General features: G+C 53.0%; 1 protein-coding gene across 3 annotated transcripts in view; it reads right to left on the bottom strand.

Annotated features, from left to right (window-relative positions):
• Positions 1-492: 492 nt before the first annotated feature.
• Positions 493-17,914, bottom strand: part of TCERG1L (transcription elongation regulator 1 like) — a 411,473-nt gene continuing 394,051 nt past the window's right edge. For all 3 annotated transcript variants that reach the window (XM_081074119.1, XM_081074120.1, XM_081074118.1), the window contains 4 exons: positions 16,055-16,190; positions 5,589-5,678; positions 2,576-2,694; positions 493-1,370 (listed from right to left, as the gene is read on the bottom strand). In XM_081074119.1, the coding sequence (XP_080930245.1) occupies positions 1,214-1,370; positions 2,576-2,694; positions 5,589-5,678; positions 16,055-16,190 (502 nt within the window). In that variant the 3' untranslated portion in view covers positions 493-1,213. The remainder of the gene's footprint in view (positions 1,371-2,575; positions 2,695-5,588; positions 5,679-16,054; positions 16,191-17,914) is intronic.

Genomic DNA, 17,914 nt, shown 5'->3' with positions numbered 1-17,914 from the left:
GATGCCCACCCCCACCGGGCCATGGTCTGTATGTGAGCCATGGCCCCGGAAGCCACAGAGGTCACCACATAGAAGGTAACCTGTTAACAATCCTCTGGTTGAGGCCAACATGTACCCCAGTAAAGAGAGAACCCCACCTGCCAATTACGTCCTAACATGTGGTAACGTGCGTTCTTGGGGGGCTGAGGAGAAGGCAGGTGAGGAGGCGTGTCACTGTGTACTAGGGACAAAGAGAGGGGACGTGAATAGGTACTCCATAAACTTTGAAATAAATAAATACGTGTTCAATAAATTAAAGAATACAATGAATTATCGGGGGTTTTAGCAAACCATAACTACTAAGTGGAAAAGCACGGTATTTGTTTGAGTAGAACTACATAGCCCTTATGTGCAATCATAAATGTTTCTATGAATCTCTCAAAATAGAGTATATTTAGTTGAAACAATTTGGCTGCTTAAGGTTGTGTTACAAGTCTTAAAGAGAAAAACACACTGGTTTAAAATATTTATTAATTCAAAAAAATTTAAAATTTTTTGTACAAAGATGATGAGAAAAGTCTCATGCACACTCTGGGCATACAATAAAAATAACTGAAATACTAATATGATGGTTTTGTACAAAATAATTCTCTTTTCAGTAGGACCTCCGACAGGCAGTGCAGCCCATTCTCCAGGCCTGATGCCCCAGGAAACGAGGTGACACCTGCAGGTGACCCATGGTCCATGTGTCCCAATGTTCACAGTTGTCACTATGATTAATGATAAAATACCCTATTGCTACTACTCAGAAAACTAGACCGAGACGTGGGGACACTTGAGTAAGGAATTCCCCAACACCACGAACTCCTGAAGAACTAAAGTAACTCACAAAGGTTTTCAGAAAAGTTTCAGATAATCGAGTCAACTCATGAAAACGCCTTGAGATGGTTTTAGATGGTGCCTGCGTCCTCTGAGTTACAAACCTGCAGTGGATTTATACTCTGTATATATTACAAGTAATTTGCATAATTAACACAACTAAGGGATCGACATATCATGGCAATTAAAAATGCATCAAACTCTGAACCTCGTACAAAAAAGCTTCAATATGAAACAGTAATCCTCTGAGCACTGAGCCCTCCTCATACCGGGAGCACCCACCCCACCGCGCAGGTGCCACCCCCGCCTCCGCCCGCACTCTGCAACTCTCAGTCTTATTGCATTGGTTACACACTCATCTCATTTTCCGTAGCCTCAGTCTGTTTTCCTTGTCCCGTTTCTTAAGAATGAGGATGAATTGGTTGAAAAAGTGCTCTTGGTCCTTCCTTTTAGGAACAAGTCGAAATCTCTCATCCCGGCCATACTTCTCGGCAAAGTCCTTAAACGTGGTCCTGAAAAACGAGACATTTCTCAGCTCTTCCCTGAGTCCTGGCTTTCAGGAACACTGTGCATCAGGCATGCCTGGGAGGGCAGACAGCTCCTGCACCAGACCCAGCTGCAGGCCCGAGGGTGGGGCACTGGGGTGGGGGGGCGGGCGGAAGGGAGCAGCCCCATCCATTCCCCATGCCGGGTAGTACTCTCTACTGGGCCCGCCAGGCAGGGTCCTGACCCAGCTTGTCTGGCAGACGCCCCCGGCTCTAAATCGTTAGACACACATTTCCATTCTGCCACGGAGATAATTCATGTTAACTTTTACCCATTCTGAGAGTATCTATCTTTTAAATGCTTGGAGAATTTTTATGAGAACTCCATACCCGCTCACATGCCATCTCATCATTGACCCAGCGAATAAACCAATTAATGATCAAACCCCGGAAACCTACTTCTTCATAGAAACTAATCACCAATTAGTTTCTATTTAAAAATAATGCTGTATTTATGCACTTGAATTAAAAAGAAAAATGCATATATATACACTTAAAAATAATATCCCAATCTAAAATAAAAACATATCAAAGTCAATCATTTTTATGCTTCCCAAAGTTATAGTCTTATAATTCTAAAAGTCGTAGACACTCATTGTTTGTAATGTATCAGCCAATTAAAGCTAAATGTAAGAAAGCATTAAGCCTATGTTTTTCTAATTACTAACGACTATTTTCCTATTAGTCTGTTTTATTTCACAGAAGTAATGCCTGCTTATTTGGGGTGAGTTTGGCAGCCAAATTCACGGCATGCACATGATATTATTTTATGCTCTAGTCGACTGCTAAGCATCCAGACCAAGGGAGTTGGTGGGGTTTATTTCGCTGTTGTTTCTTTTGTATTTTTAGTCTGTGATCATTAGAAATTAGACCTCCCCTCATGAGAAGGTCCCTATTGATTAGTTATTTAGGCCACGGAGTCAGATTCTGGTACGTCTGGTTAGCTAGAAGTACGTGTGCTGGGCTGATGAGAAGGAGGGGGCTGGGCTTCACTCGCTGAGGACAGCAGGGAGAGGCCACCCCCTCTCTCCAGCTAGTCTCCAAAATTACACTTTTGATGTCTGGAATGCTAGGTTACGTGGTTTAACCAAACCCATCTTTAAAAGCCCTCTCTCAATAGTTGGTGAATGTTCCAGCCCCAGAAATTGCCGGCTGCATTTCTCTCTCTATACCTGGGTGACACTTTCGATTCCTCCAGAAGTTTTTTGAATTCTTCTTTGGCTAGCAGCAATTTACTTCTCTTTTCCTTGTATTCTTCTTTTACCCTTGTCTTGACAAACTGTTCAAATATCTGAAAACACACACAAGAGGAAAGTATTACAAGACTGCATATCAGAAATGAAGTCTTGTGTTTCCAACGCTACACAGAAAACACCGAGGGTCTCAGGTCAGCCTTTCTTTCACCATTGCTGGAGGTACAAGCGAAAGCCCTTCCCTGGTGGCACCCCAGGAAGCCTGGATCCCTGCAAGGCCAGTATGTGTGTCCCCATCCAGGCACCCCCACACTGAGCCAGGCCTGCCTGAGGAACCCTGGGAATGGCTGGGCGCCGTGAAGCAACTGGCAGCGTGGGAATCCCACCGCCAAGGTCACTGGGTCTCTGGTTTGTAGCTCCGAGAGCAGCGTCTGCAGTCGCGTGCTCGCTTTTACATTACTGCTGGTCTTACCAGGAACACGTACAGTACAGAATTTGCTCTAGTCAATTTCTATGGTGACATAATTGTCACTTGTGTCTCCAAAAATGACTTGAATTTGTGAAAAGAAAGTCACCTCAGCATCCCTGGTCTCCAGAAGACCCACTTGTGACTGTGGGCTCATGGGATGAGCACAGCCTCCCCCGGGGGTGTCAGGGAGCCTCAATGGGTCATCAATGACCAGGGAGGAGCCCTGACCCCCCACACTCCCTAGTTTGACAGGTGGTGTGTTTTGAAGGCCAACCCCACAGCAAACCCCATTCCTCAGCGTAAAGGCTGTGGGGACTGTCGGCTGGGCAAACCCATTCACGACCCAGGACGGTTTCTCTTGGGCATTGGGAGCCCATGTGGCAGCCACAGAATCTCGCTGCGTAGGCCCTGGAGTCCGCCTCCCTTCGAGAGAGTAGGGTGGCTCATTGTTCTAACACTGGGGAGGTCGTCGCTATAGACCATAAAGCAAAGGGGGAGGAAACAGAGCCATGTTGTTCCGAATGCTCTCCAGGCCTTAGGGACATTTAAAGGGAAATAAACTGGAAATCAGTTCAGTGTGTGTGCAAACATAAAGATCAATGAGCACCCCACGTAGGATCCTATACCCCAAAAAGGGCAGTTCTGGACGACACCACCCATGGCCAAGGCCGGGAACGAGGATGTGCCCCGAGGGCTCAGCGTCTGGATCCTGCCCAGGACAGGGAGAAAAGTGTGAGGACGGCCCGCTAAGCGTCCATCACTTCCCCTGGCGGGCGGGGCTTTGTCTGTCTTTCGGGTTCAGATTCCTTGCCAGTAACAGCAAGCCGCCAGAGGTTTATAAACCCAAAATGTAGGCGCCTCCTGAAGCCTTAGCAGCTAAATGAAATATTCACGAACAGGACAAACTGAGCACATGCTTATATATTTAATTAAGAATATGATTGGCTCATTTTGCCTTCAAGGCAAGTGGAAATGTTAGCTCACCAGTTGTCTTATCATTTAACTCATAAAAAGGTGAATGCAGGGGGACTATCTCCTAGAAGCGTGTGGCTCCCTCATGCGTCGGAGTTTTGCTCCACTCACTTTAAATCTGAATGGAAACCATTGCTGGCTGTGGGGCCAGAGCTCTCTGACCTGAGCCAGGCACGTGTCCGTCCGTCCACGGTTCTCTTCCCTCCCCCTTGACCCTGCTGCTTTATTTAGGCTGCTATCATTTAATGGCTCAGGCTTTTCTCTCTTTAACAAATCATGCCAGTTTTATTCAAAGTGGGGCATGGCTTTTCAAAAGAGATACTTTGGGCTAGTATCTCATTAGGGCAATAAAATAGAACATGATGTGTTACCATAGATACAGGCCTGATTAGTGTATCCATGACCCCACGTTCTGTTTGGGTTCATTCGCTTCTCCTTTGCAGCCCCCCAGGAGAGGGGGAGCTGTGCTTTGTACCCCGGGAGTCTCGGCTTTCCCCGTGAAGACACTGTGATCACAGGCCCCATACAGACGTGTGCCCGATGCTTGCTGACCCATTTAATCGTAAATAGGACTGTGCTTTTTGAGTTGGGCCCACATATCGTTTCCCTCATCACTGAGCTTCACTACCACCCATCGTGCCCACTGTCCCATGTCCCCTTGGGTGGGCTGGCTTCTCACAAACTGTCTCTCACGTAAGTACCAGCCATCACGAGGCCTGCTTCTTCCTTCGTCCTTGCGCCTCGGGGACCGAGCAGCAGCCAGTTAAGACGGGCCTGAGTTGCCCCTGGGCGGTTTCCCAGGGGGTTCCTGGTGCAGGTGGATATTCCAGTCTGATCTGTCTGCAGAGACACATCCGGGCACGGACAGAATGTCCCAGCCCAGGGGGCACAGACCTAGGCCGCTTAGCTCCCGCCCTCTCTGGCCACAGCTTCAGAAACCCTAAGGTGAGTCCTGTGTGGGGTGGCTACCCCCCCCCAGACCTCCGGAGGGCAGGGGACCCCCCATCCAGGAACCAGCTCAGTTCAGCAAGCAAACGGAGCTCCTGCCATTCCCAGCCACCCTAGGCATGTGGCTGAAACAGCAAGGCGTCACTGAGCCTTTGACGGTGCACAGGCCCTTCCTTCTCCAAGTCCCTTCAAAGGGGCTGACGGCCTCTAAAAGCACCCAGAGCCAGAGGACAGTGCTGAGTGCCGTACAGCTGTCCGTGGACACACTGTGCTCTGTACCAGCTGTCGTAGGCACCAGCCAATGTCCAGGACTTCACTGGGGCTTAACATGCCTTCGTTGCAAACATAGATGGGCTTCTTACTCTGTGTTCTTTGCAGTTAAATGATTAAACTCCCTGGTTTTTAATACTGCAGTAAAAGGGTGAGCTAGGACCCCTAACTTCCTGCCCACAAACTCCCTGGCGAGAGCACTCAGGCTACGCCCGCCCCACTGACACACGAGGACACCAGATATCTATCGGTCTACCAGCCGTGCCCCCCAATGATGCGTGTCATTGGACGGCTGCGTCTCGAGACTGTCGCTTTGCCCGACCACAGCATTACCTGCTTCCGTTCCTCGGAGTTCAGCAGGAGATAGCGTGGATCAAACACGATTTTATGTAATTCCTTCTCCCAGGTAGAAAACGCTGACACCTGAAGGAAGATATTCAATAGAGTTGTTTTAGCATCTCGTGCTGAGCCCGGAGAGTCGCTGACATGATCAATGGTGGAGAAAGAGCACTGAGGCACCCTGGGTTCAGTGACGCAGGGCTGGATGAAAGTGCTGGGTGTCCTGAGAAAATCAATACATAAAGCATTAGAAGATTTAATTTCGACACTCATGACACTATTTCTTCCTTGGGCGTCTTCCAGGGCTCTATGCCTCTGATCTGAAGCCCACGCACATCTGTGCAGCTGTGGCATTCTGGAACGTCACATTTCAGACGGAGAAATATCTGTAAAAATGTTCAGAATAGCACAAGCCAGAGCAGAGGGCAACGTCTTGCAAATCGTCTGAGTTTAGCGTCATTTCAGTTGATTTTTACTTCACGTTTAAACCTTTTTGAGGTAGGCCATTTTTCAAAACAAATGGCTTTAATTCATCATAGTTTGAGATTTACCGAAAGCTACAGGAACATTCCAAGGTTAGCATGCACCCCGGGTCCCCATATGGTTACCGGTCGGACGTCAGTATGCCAGCTTGTCTGCACTACCATGAACAGAAGTCCACACTCGCCTCAGATTTCCTTAGTCTTTGCCTCCTTCTCTTCTGCCCCAGGCTCTACCCAGGACACTACGAGATGTTTAGTCTCACGTCTCCTGAGGCCCCTCTGGCTGTGACAGTTCTCAGCCTTCCCTTGTCAGCACCCGGCAGTGGTGGTCAGGTGTTCCGTAAGATGCCCCCCTTTGGGGTTTACCTCAGTTTTTCTCACGGTTAGATGGGGCTATGGGTTTGGGGAGGATGCGAACAGAGGAAAGTGCCATTTTCCTGACGTCGAGCCAAGGTGCACCGCCAGCTTACCACGGTTGGCGCTGACCCTGGTCTCCTGGCTGAAGGCGTGTCTGCCACGTCTCCCCTCTGCAAATTTACCTTGTTCACGGTTTCCCACGCTGTCCTCAGTCTTTGGGAGGTAGTCACTGTGTGTGGCCCACGCGGAAGGCTGCTCCAGCTCGAGAAAAGCGTGCCGACAGGAGTCGCTTGGGATTCTTCTGGGTGGGTATTTGTCATTGTCCCACTTCACCTACTCATGAGTCTTTTATTATATTTATATCAGCAGCGCTTGTGGCTCCTAGTCTCGCCCTTTGGGTTACAATCGTGCGACTTCAGTTTGGGGCTCAGATTGCTCCAGCTGTACCCTGTACAGCCGCTCTGGTTGGCCCTGCGTCCCTCTGACACACCCCATCATTGTGGCTTGGAGGCACTTCCACATTTTCCAGCACCCCAAGATGCCCTAGGCTCCTCGGGTATATCTCCTGCCTCGGCCCTCGAATCAGCCAGCTCTCCAGGAGCCCTGGTTCCTTTCACTGGAGACAAACGGTAGCAGCAGCCAGGGTCTGGGTGCTGGGTGTATTGCTTCTACAATTCCTCAGCTGATAGAGCAATGAACTGTCCAGGTCATTGGAAAACGTTGACTGAAATGTTGCCTGTGCCTTAGGCCCCACACGGTGCTGGGACTCAGAGAAAGTAATCCAGGCCCTGAGAGCAGGAGGCCCAGGGCCTCTGAGAGTGAATGACGCCAGACACACGCCCAGCAGCGAGGGGACACAGAGGGGCATGTGCATCAGCCTGGGGAGAGGCTTCTAGAACAATGACTCCCTTGGACCGTGAAGACTATTCCTGGCCGGGGACGGGGCTGGAGGACACCGAGGGGGCTGTGCATGGTGCCGGCAGGACTCACACACCCTGGGCAACGCGGGATCGCGAGAGGCTGAACATGGCTGTGGGTGTGGGAGCCTCGAGGGGCCTGGCAGGAAGAGGGGAGACCGAGCAGGCATGCAGGACATCCCTCGACCTTGTTTGGAGAACAACAGGAGAGGAGTCAGGAAGGCCTGGGACTGGGCAGGGAGTGAATTCCTGGACACTCCCAGAGGGAGGGGCAGCAGATGGCAGTTTACAAAATGCCCTTCGCAGTCATACTCTGAGCAGGTTAATGCTTCCTGGTAGACACACGACTTCAGTAAACACGGGCTTTGCTGGGCACATCATGAGACATGAATTTTTTTAAGCTGATACTTTCTAGCTTCAATAATACAGATCAAAGTCCTTTCTTCATATTCATGAGCAGGATGACCCAGGGTGCACACAGGTTCCCTTCAGTGGACTGAGGACGTGGCAAACAAAGTGGTGGTAATCACAGGGATAGGGGTAGGGACCCGGGAGCATCCAGCAGGACGACAGCGGACTCTTGCCCACAGAGAGAAGTCGTGCCCAACTTCACGTCAGCTCCATCAAACGGCATCTTACCATCCCATGGGGACCTGTGAACACCTCAGAAGGTCTCAGCTCTGTAGGGACTTGCTGTCACAATACTCCACCAGTTTGTTGAGGGTTTTTGGAGCTCTAGAAGTGTAATATTTTTTTAAAAAATTAATAGCATACCATCCTGGCCTCCAACAGGATTTACTATCTGTGAACAAGGCAAGATGAGCCACCCCAACAACGACTATGGTTTACAGTGACGAAACAGACATTGTCATATGACCTGGCAGCCGTGCTAAGACACTCTGGAAGAGGCAGTGCCGTGGAGAGAGGGGTGGCGTGAGACCTGGGACAGAGCCTGGAGCAGAAGGGAAGGCTGGCCAGTTGTGAAACAGGGTCCTTCACTGCCGGAGGCGGGCACAGCCTTGTCCGTGGGGCAGATCTGCTCTGGATGAAGGCCTCTCGAAAACCAGTTACGCTCAACCCTGTGGTCGCGTCTGATGTAGGCCCCGCCCCGGGGCCTGTGACCCCACAGTCACGCCGCACGCTAAGTTCATTCTGTGGGGCAGGGACTGTGCTCTCCCCTGGGGGCCGCTGTGCTCCGAGGACACCTCTGCCAAGGGTCCCCCTGCACAATAGGGCACTTGCTTCTTCACTGCACCCTTCGGTGGCTAAGACGTCACACAGAACGTGTTATGCCGTCCAGGTCACTCCAGCCCCTGTACACAGGCCCCGCCCACACGGCTCAGGATTGTACTTCCCGGGGTGGGGACCTTGGGGGCCGCTGTAGAATTCTGCCCACACGGCACGTCCCCAAGATGAACTCACGTTATTTCTCTCTTACTTGCCCTTTATTTGTCAACACTGATCTCTGTCCCCCATCTTGCCTAACTCCCTTTCATTCTTGGACATGTTTCCTGACTAGCGGAATTCTTTGGCCAACTTCTGACCTTTCCCTGCAGACGCCAGGCCCCCCACTGCAGCCTAGCTGTGTGATGACCATCCCATCTCCCGTCCTGAACCGTGCTCTGTGATCTTTACGCCACCTCCGGACCTCAGCGCCTGTAATTGCAGAACCGTCTGAGTAGTCGGTGTGGGACCACCAGGTGACGTGGCGCCGTCTGCCGAGGTCGGAGCCATCTGTGTCGGCGGGACGCTGACACCACGGTAGGGCAGTGCCATGGCCCCTCTGGCACTCACTCATCCTTCATTCAATCCACGGCGCGTGTTTCGTGAGAATGCGGACAGTGTGTCCCCAAGAGCTGACCGGCCGTCATGTCCCTGCAGCCTCGCGCTTCTCCTGTGGCGGACTCGCCTCTTCTGTTCATCACTAGTGTCCCAGGTGCGATCTGTCCCCTGCCGTCCCTACAGTGCAGGCGCCAGCACTGGTCGTTTAAAACACAGGCAGAGAGGCTGGGCAGTGTGGACACAGGCCAGGGTGCACTTCCCAACTGGACAGGTGCCGCCATAAAGTGGAAACTGTGGCCGGCCCAGCCTCCAGGCAGGGGTCAGAGGTCAGTGTGGCTGGCTGGCACGTGGGCCCCCTGTACGGTACCATCTGCACCTACAGATGTCACTGCTACAGGCTGACCGGCTGCAGTTCAGAGGGGAGAAACTGAGACCCCACCTGTGGCCACACAACCCGGGTCTTCCTTTTACAGCTGTTTCAGAGTTCTCGCCATGAAAAAACTTGCTTGGAAAACCCCAAAGTGTCTGGAACAAGCATCATTGCAGTGATTGGAGGAGGTCATCTCCTGCCTGGAGGGACACAATGGTCCCCTAGCTGCCCCACTCCGTCCCCCAGTGTCATTTTCCCTCCACCCACAGCCCCCACCTTCCCAAGAGTTCTCCCTCTTGAGCCCTCACACTGGTCAGCCATTCAGTCAGCACCCAGAGCCCCACTGGCCTGGCCCCAGCTGCCCTCCCAGCCGAGTGCTGAGCTGCCCCCACGCGGGGCCCATCTTGCCCTGAGCACCACCCCACCCAGCCAGAGACCCCCAAAGCACACCCATTCCCCGTGACTCCCCACTCCGTGTCCCGTGCACCAGCTAGAGCGACCCTCCACGAAGCCCCCCAGGGCTGACCAGGGCCTTGTGCACAAAGAGGAACAGTCACTGGATGAAACTGGGTCCAGCCTCAGCCCAGCCCCAGCGGAGCCTCTCCAAAAACAGAAAAGAGCCTCACGTTGCTCCTACGGGTGATTCTGTTCTGGAGAAAAATGGATTGCTTTGGAGTCAAGTGGTCTGAGGGTTACGGCTGAAAAGTGAGATAATGCGCATCCTGTCCTGTCACCTGACACCCTGTCCTCTGTCCTTACGACCAGCTCTCCATAGGCAGGGGCGCCTGACGGGGATACAACCGCTTTTGTCTTCTAAACCAAAGGCCACGTTCAGCATTTGTGAACCTTGGGGCACAAGGAAGCCAGGGACCTTAAAGACCAGAGAAAAGGGAGGAAGACGGCCGCAGGCTGGCCGCTGTCCAGCCCTGACTCACAGGAAGGTCGTCTGTCTCCAGGGTGTGCAGTCAGAGCTGGAGGCAGACGCTCCCCTCTGTTGCCTCCTGGGGCAGTTGAGGACGCAGTCCTGGCCCCGTGGCCACCTGGGTGTACACCACCCACCCTCTGTCTCGTCCTGGTCCCCTCCGGCCTGACTCTCAGCCAGAGCAGCTGCTGGCTCAGCTCAGAGACACAGAGCTGTGTTTCCCGTGTCCTCGTTAGGGGCTGGTTTCCATTTCCCCAGAGGTGCAGGGCCTTTCTCACCTGGAGGAAGGTGGGAGGCAGGTGTAGAGGTTCTGAAGGGGCACCGAGACCACTGGGGGTACGTGCACGGGACAGCTGCCCAGCCACACAGCAGGCCCAGCGGTCCTCTAAGAAGGCTCAAGAATCTCCGTCTGGCCTGAGCCCACCTCTGCCTCCAGGGTGGCGGGGGGGGGGGGCATCACGGTCACGGCCCCTTGTCACGAGTTGGCCCAGTTTGCCCAGCAGCAGCTGTGCCCAGCCCTCACACTGGTCCCAGCACCACCGCCTCCAGCCTCGGGAGCCCAGGTGCCCAGCCTGCCCACTGACTCTCCTCTAGGACTCTCTCCCGCTGAGCACCGCAGCCGCCTCCCACAAGCCCCGAGGCCCCCAAATCCTCCAAGGAGTTTCACTTTTGAGAAGCTGCCTGGCCACCCTCTGCCCCTCCCCTCCCGACCTCCACTCTGCCTGCAGCTCAGGGGAGACAAGCACCGGGTTCTCTGTAACGAGCACTCACACCCTTCCCCTCTTGACGATTTCCTGTTCACAGGCCTGTGTCTCCGATTTCTGGCTCTGGAGCTCCTGACAGTTAAAGGCGGCTTGAGGTGGGCACAGCACAGAATGAAGTGAACAGGCTGGTGGGAGATGCTGTGGCCTTGGCGTGTCTCTGGCAGTGAGGCAGTGTCATATTTGGGATCTCCGAGAAGCAGCCCTAAGATAGGGACTTGGAGCCGGAAGTGCATTTGGGCAGTGACTCCAGTCATGCTGGGAAATGAAGTTTGGAAAGAGAGAGGCCAGGGACGGTGATGCATGAACAGCTGTCCACCTGGCCGCTGGGCCGGGTCCAGCCAGGAACCCTGGGAGGGCACGGAGAACGCGCCAGAACCTGCCGGAGGTGTGTCCCCCAGAGATGGGGAAGTGAGGGTGTGTGTCTGGTCCCCACCCGTCCTGCGCAAGCATCGGCCCCCGGGGGTGTTCCATCCCTGAACTCAGAGGTGCCCAAAGTCCCGGGAGCCCAGGTGAGCCAGGTGACCTGAAGGGGAATGCAGACCTGAGCTGCCCCCGCCTGGGTCCCCCGACTGCCACACGTATCTCCCGGTGCTCACAGAATTACATCAATTTCAGGTTGTTTTCCACTTTGATGGATAAATAAAAGTTTACACTGTTATTCCACAATATGCTCAGCTGATTGAACTTGAGGGCTATTTTCACATTAGGGCTACTTAGAACCCCATTCTAGGAATTAGAGTGGGTGACTAGAGTCTCATTGCTAATGGAGAAGTGACAGTGTCTGAAGAGCTGAATCACCCACGGCCCTGGCAGCCGATTTGGGGAAGAGGCACCGTACAAACGTCAGCGAAGCCGGAGAAAAGGACAGCGCGAGTCCGGCAGTAAGAAGCTGCTTACTGCTCAACGTCGGTGGGACGTGCCGGCCAGACAGTCTCAGGGACCCGCAAGGATGGCTACTGGGAGGACACACTGTGAGAAAGTGACCTTCCCAAGAGCAATGGGATTCGGGTCAAGAGTCTATAGGCTGCAGGAAACAGCCCCCCACACACAGAAGTCGTCAGGGTATTACCGAAAGCAGCCAAATTGGAAAGTACACTCCACGTAGGAAAACACAGGATTTTTTAACTAATGATGAATTGAATATCATGCCCTCATCAGAAAAGTTGTCCAAAACTTTATATTAATGTTTGTAAATGCTTAAAATGAGAAAACATGCAAATTTATAAATTAGGTTACATCTTAGGAAACTGACAACTGTATATTAAAACAATTATTATTCAGCCATGTTCAACTACAGTTCAATATTCATTATTCTATAAAATAAAAATGTTTACTCTTGTGTTTTTTTTAAAAATCTATTATTTAAAAAAGAAAGACTGGAAGAAAATGTACTCAACGGATATAATGACTGTTTTCTAGGGTACGACTTCCGGTGACTTTTTTTTATTTATACTCTTAATGTTTTGCATATTTTCTGTAATAAGCACGCATTCCTTTTACAGCATGATTTTACTTTGTTGGCGGTATTATCGCGTGTCCTGTGAGCTTTGGAAGCATTGCCATGGGAATGAAGCAGCTAAGCTTCCTAAGGAGCAAAGGCCCACCGTGCGGAGCAGACACGGCAGTCACACGGCTGTCATCTCCTCACATCCAGGGCCACCACCCCTGCCCATGAGGACAACCGAGCCCTTCCAGCACGTGTCCTGGCCCGAGTGCGACTACAGCCCCTGAGAGGCACCGCAGCGTCATGTACCTGAGGGAAGGGACAGCAGGGGGGCCTCCTGCTACCGGGAGAAGCGCCTGCTGCCCAGGAATCCAGAGGACCCCTCAGCAGCCTATGTTCACGTGCACCAACGTGGCCCCGAAACCCGTTTGATCCTGGCTGTCCTAGTGCAGTGGGGACGGTCGTGGCCCCGCTGGCTGAGTGCGCCATCTGCTAATTCCTCACCCTAACAGACTCGGATCCAAACAACAGGGGGCTCAGCTGCCGGGCTCCCCGTGGCGGCCCACTGTTGGGGAGCAAGCAAAGGGTCACCCACAGAAGGGCCCCCAGAGGACCTCACCCAGCACAGCCCCGAGTCCCCAAGTCAAGGTCTCGGGTTCCCTGCAGGTCCTTTCTTCCCTGGTCCCTGGGAAAGCCATACTTATTTCTAAAGGAGGCTTTGCAGAAGGAAGAAGTTCTCAGTGAGTTGTCCTGAGTGCATTTATCTAAACAGGCAGCAATAAATTAATAACCTTCTATTCAGTTACGCCTGCCCCTTTATAGACTAAAGTTCAAAAGAAAGCTCTACTGTGGTTTCCAGAGTAAAACAAAATAAAAACAAAACCTTCCATGAACCATCAATTGCATGCTACAAAAGCACAGAACTGCAGGCCCCTCCCGATCCATCATCCTGGGAACACCCCAAGCCAAGCCCTCAGCAAACGCCTAGAAACCCACAGGACCCAGCTTCGCCCTTTCAAGAGTCCATGGATTTCTGAACCGAAACACTGAACAAATGCAATAAAAAAATCTCGTTAGTCACTCAGTCCATGAAAAACGTGACCTTTCTGCTCCTCATCCTGAAGCAACTACATAGAAATCTCATGGGCTCAGCTGTGACGTCCTCACCAGCGTGATTAACTTATACAACCTGCTGTCATATTTTAGTGTCCGGAAGTCACAAATGGCAGCCTCGCTCTGCCATCAGCAGTAAACGCAGGTCTCTGCTCTCCAGGAGCTGCACGTGGGCTTCCTCGGAAATCCTCAGGAGACAGGGGTTGAGGCTGCACCCAGCCTCTCCCTCTGGGGAAACTCAGCCTCGGGGGCTGGAGCCCCACTCTCCTGCCTTGTTTTGCTCACGTGTAAGACTGCGGCTGAACAGAGGCAAGAATGCACTGAGATTCACGTTAGTAAAACCGCTCTACCAAGGCCGCCGGAATAAATTCAATAGACCACATACACCTTGCCCGCCAGCACCCTTGGGCAGCAAAGGTGGGTCCCTCGAGCAGCCCTCATCCAGCTCCCGTGCAGGGTAGTTTCATGCTGTGATGGTGAACTGGGCCTGGTGGATTCTCAAAACAAAGAGATGGAAATGTAGATATGAATGAGACGAAATCGAAAGGAATGGCACAGGCCCCGACCCTCCAGGGACGGTGGCCTCGCTCCATAACGGGGCTACGTGAAGGGGCACAGAGCAGTCGTGTGTGTGGCACGATGTGGCGGCCAGAGCAGGGGCAGGGCTTCCCAGAGAAGGGACCCCATGGCAAGGGTGGAAGGAGGGACTGGGGGTGGATGAGACACAGCAGGGCGGCCACCAGAGGTAGTGACCAGTGGTGACATTGGGTTCGAGCCTCCAGGACCATGAGGCCAGTCCGATGCCACCAAATGAGCGACCCCATTGGGCGGAAGGGACAGTGTCTAAATGGATCAATGTCCTGTTGACACCCTCCCGGAACATCTGGAGAAAGGTCGTGCAGACAGCAGACTCATTTATCCGAAGCAGGAGAGCGGGCAGCCGGGAGCCCCGCCCTGCTTCCGGGTGCTTTCATCCTGGTGGGTACTTAGCACAGCCAGGGTGGCTACGTGAGTTTCACTGGCAAATCTTTGGTGTTGAAGTGGGTGAGGGTGGGGAGGTGGAGACTAGAGCGGAGGGCAGAGCAGAGGCCTGGGGCTGCGCTGCCTCCCCACCTGCCGGCAGAGGCCCCGGGCCTGGCACACAGCAGCGCACCTGGCACAGGCCAGCGGTTCCACAGGCCTCCCACGTGGTGCGGGGCTGGTTTGATGAAATCACCTCTGTGGCTTGACAAGTAAAGCAAGCTGTGGGGAGAAGGGACTGCACCCCTATTTTAGCCTAATACATATGTATAGTTTTAAAATGACATGTTTAAAAACAACTCGACCCTCGTGTACACCAGGACCTACTCCTGTGTGTGTCCTGTTTCGCACCCCTTGTGCATATGCTAATGCAGGATGACATTTTACTTCTGAGCCAATGACTCGGTGGATAAAGCCATGGGTGTGTTAAAAATGGTGCAGAGGAAGCGCGTGGCCAGGACAATCCTCCTTATTCTCAGAGTTGGCTTCTGACTTGTCAGTTTCCTGTTCCCCGAGGCCTCTTCCCACCCAGGTGCCCGCAGACTCTGAGGGGCCCCGCTGTGGGGGCTGGGGTCCCCGCAGGCAGCCCCCCTTGCCCTCTCCCGGCTCCAGCGATCGACACCTCTGGACTTTGGTGGAATCGGCTTTTGAATTTCCGAGGCCAATGACAGTTCGTTACAATTATCATCGCACACAGGGACCCATTACTGCCTGTGCATTCAGTCATTTGTGAAGAAACCCAACTGGGCTAACCTACGTATTGTCTGATTTTATACCCAAAAGCAAAAGGAGGAAGTAAAAGTCACTAAGAGAAGATTTGATTATAAAATGCTTTTTCCCCATCAAGTTCAAAATGAGATTTAGTACAACTAAGACACCCTAAAAATTGAAAGCAGTTGGACCAACCTATCAGTGTGAAAGTCCCTGCTTAAGACAACCACAGGGGACACACCTCGCAAGGCGTGCACCCCAAACCTGGCGGGCTCCAGCAGGAACCGCATCCACAGACCGATGCTTCCTTTACAAAACCCGATGACTGTCCCTTCCAGGAGACCCCGCCTGCTCCCCTGCCGGGGCCTCCACACCAGGTGGAGAGAGCTGCCCGCCGGCCGTGCCACCAGGACAAAAAGCGAGGGCTCCTTTTCATGCTGCTTTGGCCTCAAGTCACGTGGCACCTGAATTTCACCCGGCCTCCTCCCTGAACTCAGGAAGGCAGTAAAAGGACCCCCGGGCTGGGACAGGCCTCCGCTCCTCGCGTCTGAGAGCCGCTCCTGGCGTCAGGTCCTTACCCCTCTCTCCAGGAGCATGTCTCGGAAGTGGGTCACCCTCTCCTCCAGGGGCAGCAGGATCTGGGGCGGTGGTGTCCTGGTGTCCTTGTGCCCTCGGTCCGCCTCCTCGGGCTCAGGGTTCACGTGGCTTTCGGTCCTTAGGGCGGAGACACAGCAGGTTAAACACAGCCTGGAGACCCAGCTGCTGTCACCGCAGCCTGTAAAACCCTCTGGGTAACTGCAAAACATGGTCTCTTATTCTTTGAATAAACTGGGTACAGCCACCAAGCAAGGTGACCCTGTCACCTGGGCGACACAATGGCTTTTCTGCATCGATGGGGGGAAAGCTGAGTGCGGCCCTAATCCATAGGCACCAGCCGGGGACAAGGTGTGTAGGGAGGGGGTGCCCAGGGCGAGTGTGCCCGCTGCCACCCGGCCACTGGAAGGACGCTGAGGGTCCCCGCCTCACTGCCCAGATGCGGTCGTCACCCAAAGCGGAGGGGGCACCTTCCCCCAGCGAGTCACTGGGGCTCGTACCTGCTTCCCTTCTTCTAGAGGGGGGGCTTCGTTTTGGACAAATGCGTGGAAGACAGTTATGGGGACAGCCCATCAACACTCTGGGTGCAGAAAGCGCCCTGAGGTCTAACCCGAGGCAGAGATCTCAGTGACACAGGCACATGGGCCCCAAGGGACCGGTAGACTGACGTCCCTCCCACATTCACGCCCAGGCTTCCTGACACGTCCAGCACACTGCTCTCCTGGGGCACCTGGCCCTGTCCAGATACATTCATGATTGTCAGAGCAGGGAGGTCCTGCCGGTGTCTGGAAGGAGCGGCCCAGGCAGCGGCTCCATGCCGAGCCGCACCCAGGCCAGCGCTCAGTGGGGTTATCTGGGCCAAGCGGGTGAAGTCTCCACTACTCCTGCACTTGGGGACCAGGGGATGGGACTGCTCAAGGCCATGTGGTCACGTGGTGGCCAGAACCAGGTGAGTCCCCACTTCCCGACACCCGCCAGGTGCGTGGCTTTTCTGTCACTGTCCGTCCAGGGACGCCCATCTTAGGACTTGCTGAGACGACCCCACGTCTGCCAAGTTGCATGTGTGACGAGGGTTTCCACTCACTGGGGTCGGCAGATGGAGTTATCCACCCTCACACAAACTGCGCTGCTCAGCCCGTGAGGGAACCTTATTCACAGGCCAATGGTTCCAGGAGAGCTTACATTCTTTCCTTCTTATGTGATTATGTGGAATTTGGAAAAAAGAAAATTACCAGAGGATTTGCAATTGTATCATATTACAAGGAGGATAATTAGGATTTCTTTGAAATACATTTTCATTAGTTAAAAATAGAAGTATGAAAACAAGACTTGCATTGTGGTACCTTGAAATAAGATGAATAGGAATGCTGTGAGCTCACCAATGATCATGTATTAGAGCTTGACAAAATATTTGCTCAGAACCACTGGGGCTCATACTGGGGCCTCCAGACTTCAGAGCTATTAGTTCAGTTAGAATTGGTCACGAGCAGATGCAAACTTGCTAAGTATGTTTTTAATGTTCTCATGGCTGAATAATCGGGTACCTTCAACTAAAAGTAAATTCTAATACTTTTCATAAAGCTAGCTCAAACCAAAACTATGCCGAAGGTGAGAAGCAGTGTCCCCAAGGTCACGCTATTGGGGTACCCATGCTTTGCTGTGTGCGTGGGGCAGGGACCGGCCTCTAGTGGGGAACAGCTTCACTGTCTGGCAGAACCTCCCAAGGCTGACGCACTGCTTTGGGGGCATGTCCCAGATCACGTGTGTGGGTGGGCAGGGGCTGGGTGCTGCCCAGCCAGCCCCCAGGCAGTGGCCCCCAAGTCTGGGGTCTCTGTACTCCCAGG

Source organism: Rhinolophus hipposideros (assembly GCF_964194185.1).
Source record: "Rhinolophus hipposideros genome assembly, chromosome: 15".
Classification (NCBI taxonomy): Eukaryota; Metazoa; Chordata; class Mammalia; order Chiroptera; family Rhinolophidae; genus Rhinolophus; species Rhinolophus hipposideros.
Note: the sequence above shows the minus strand (reverse complement) of the source record. Positions and strands in the feature narration are given on the sequence as shown.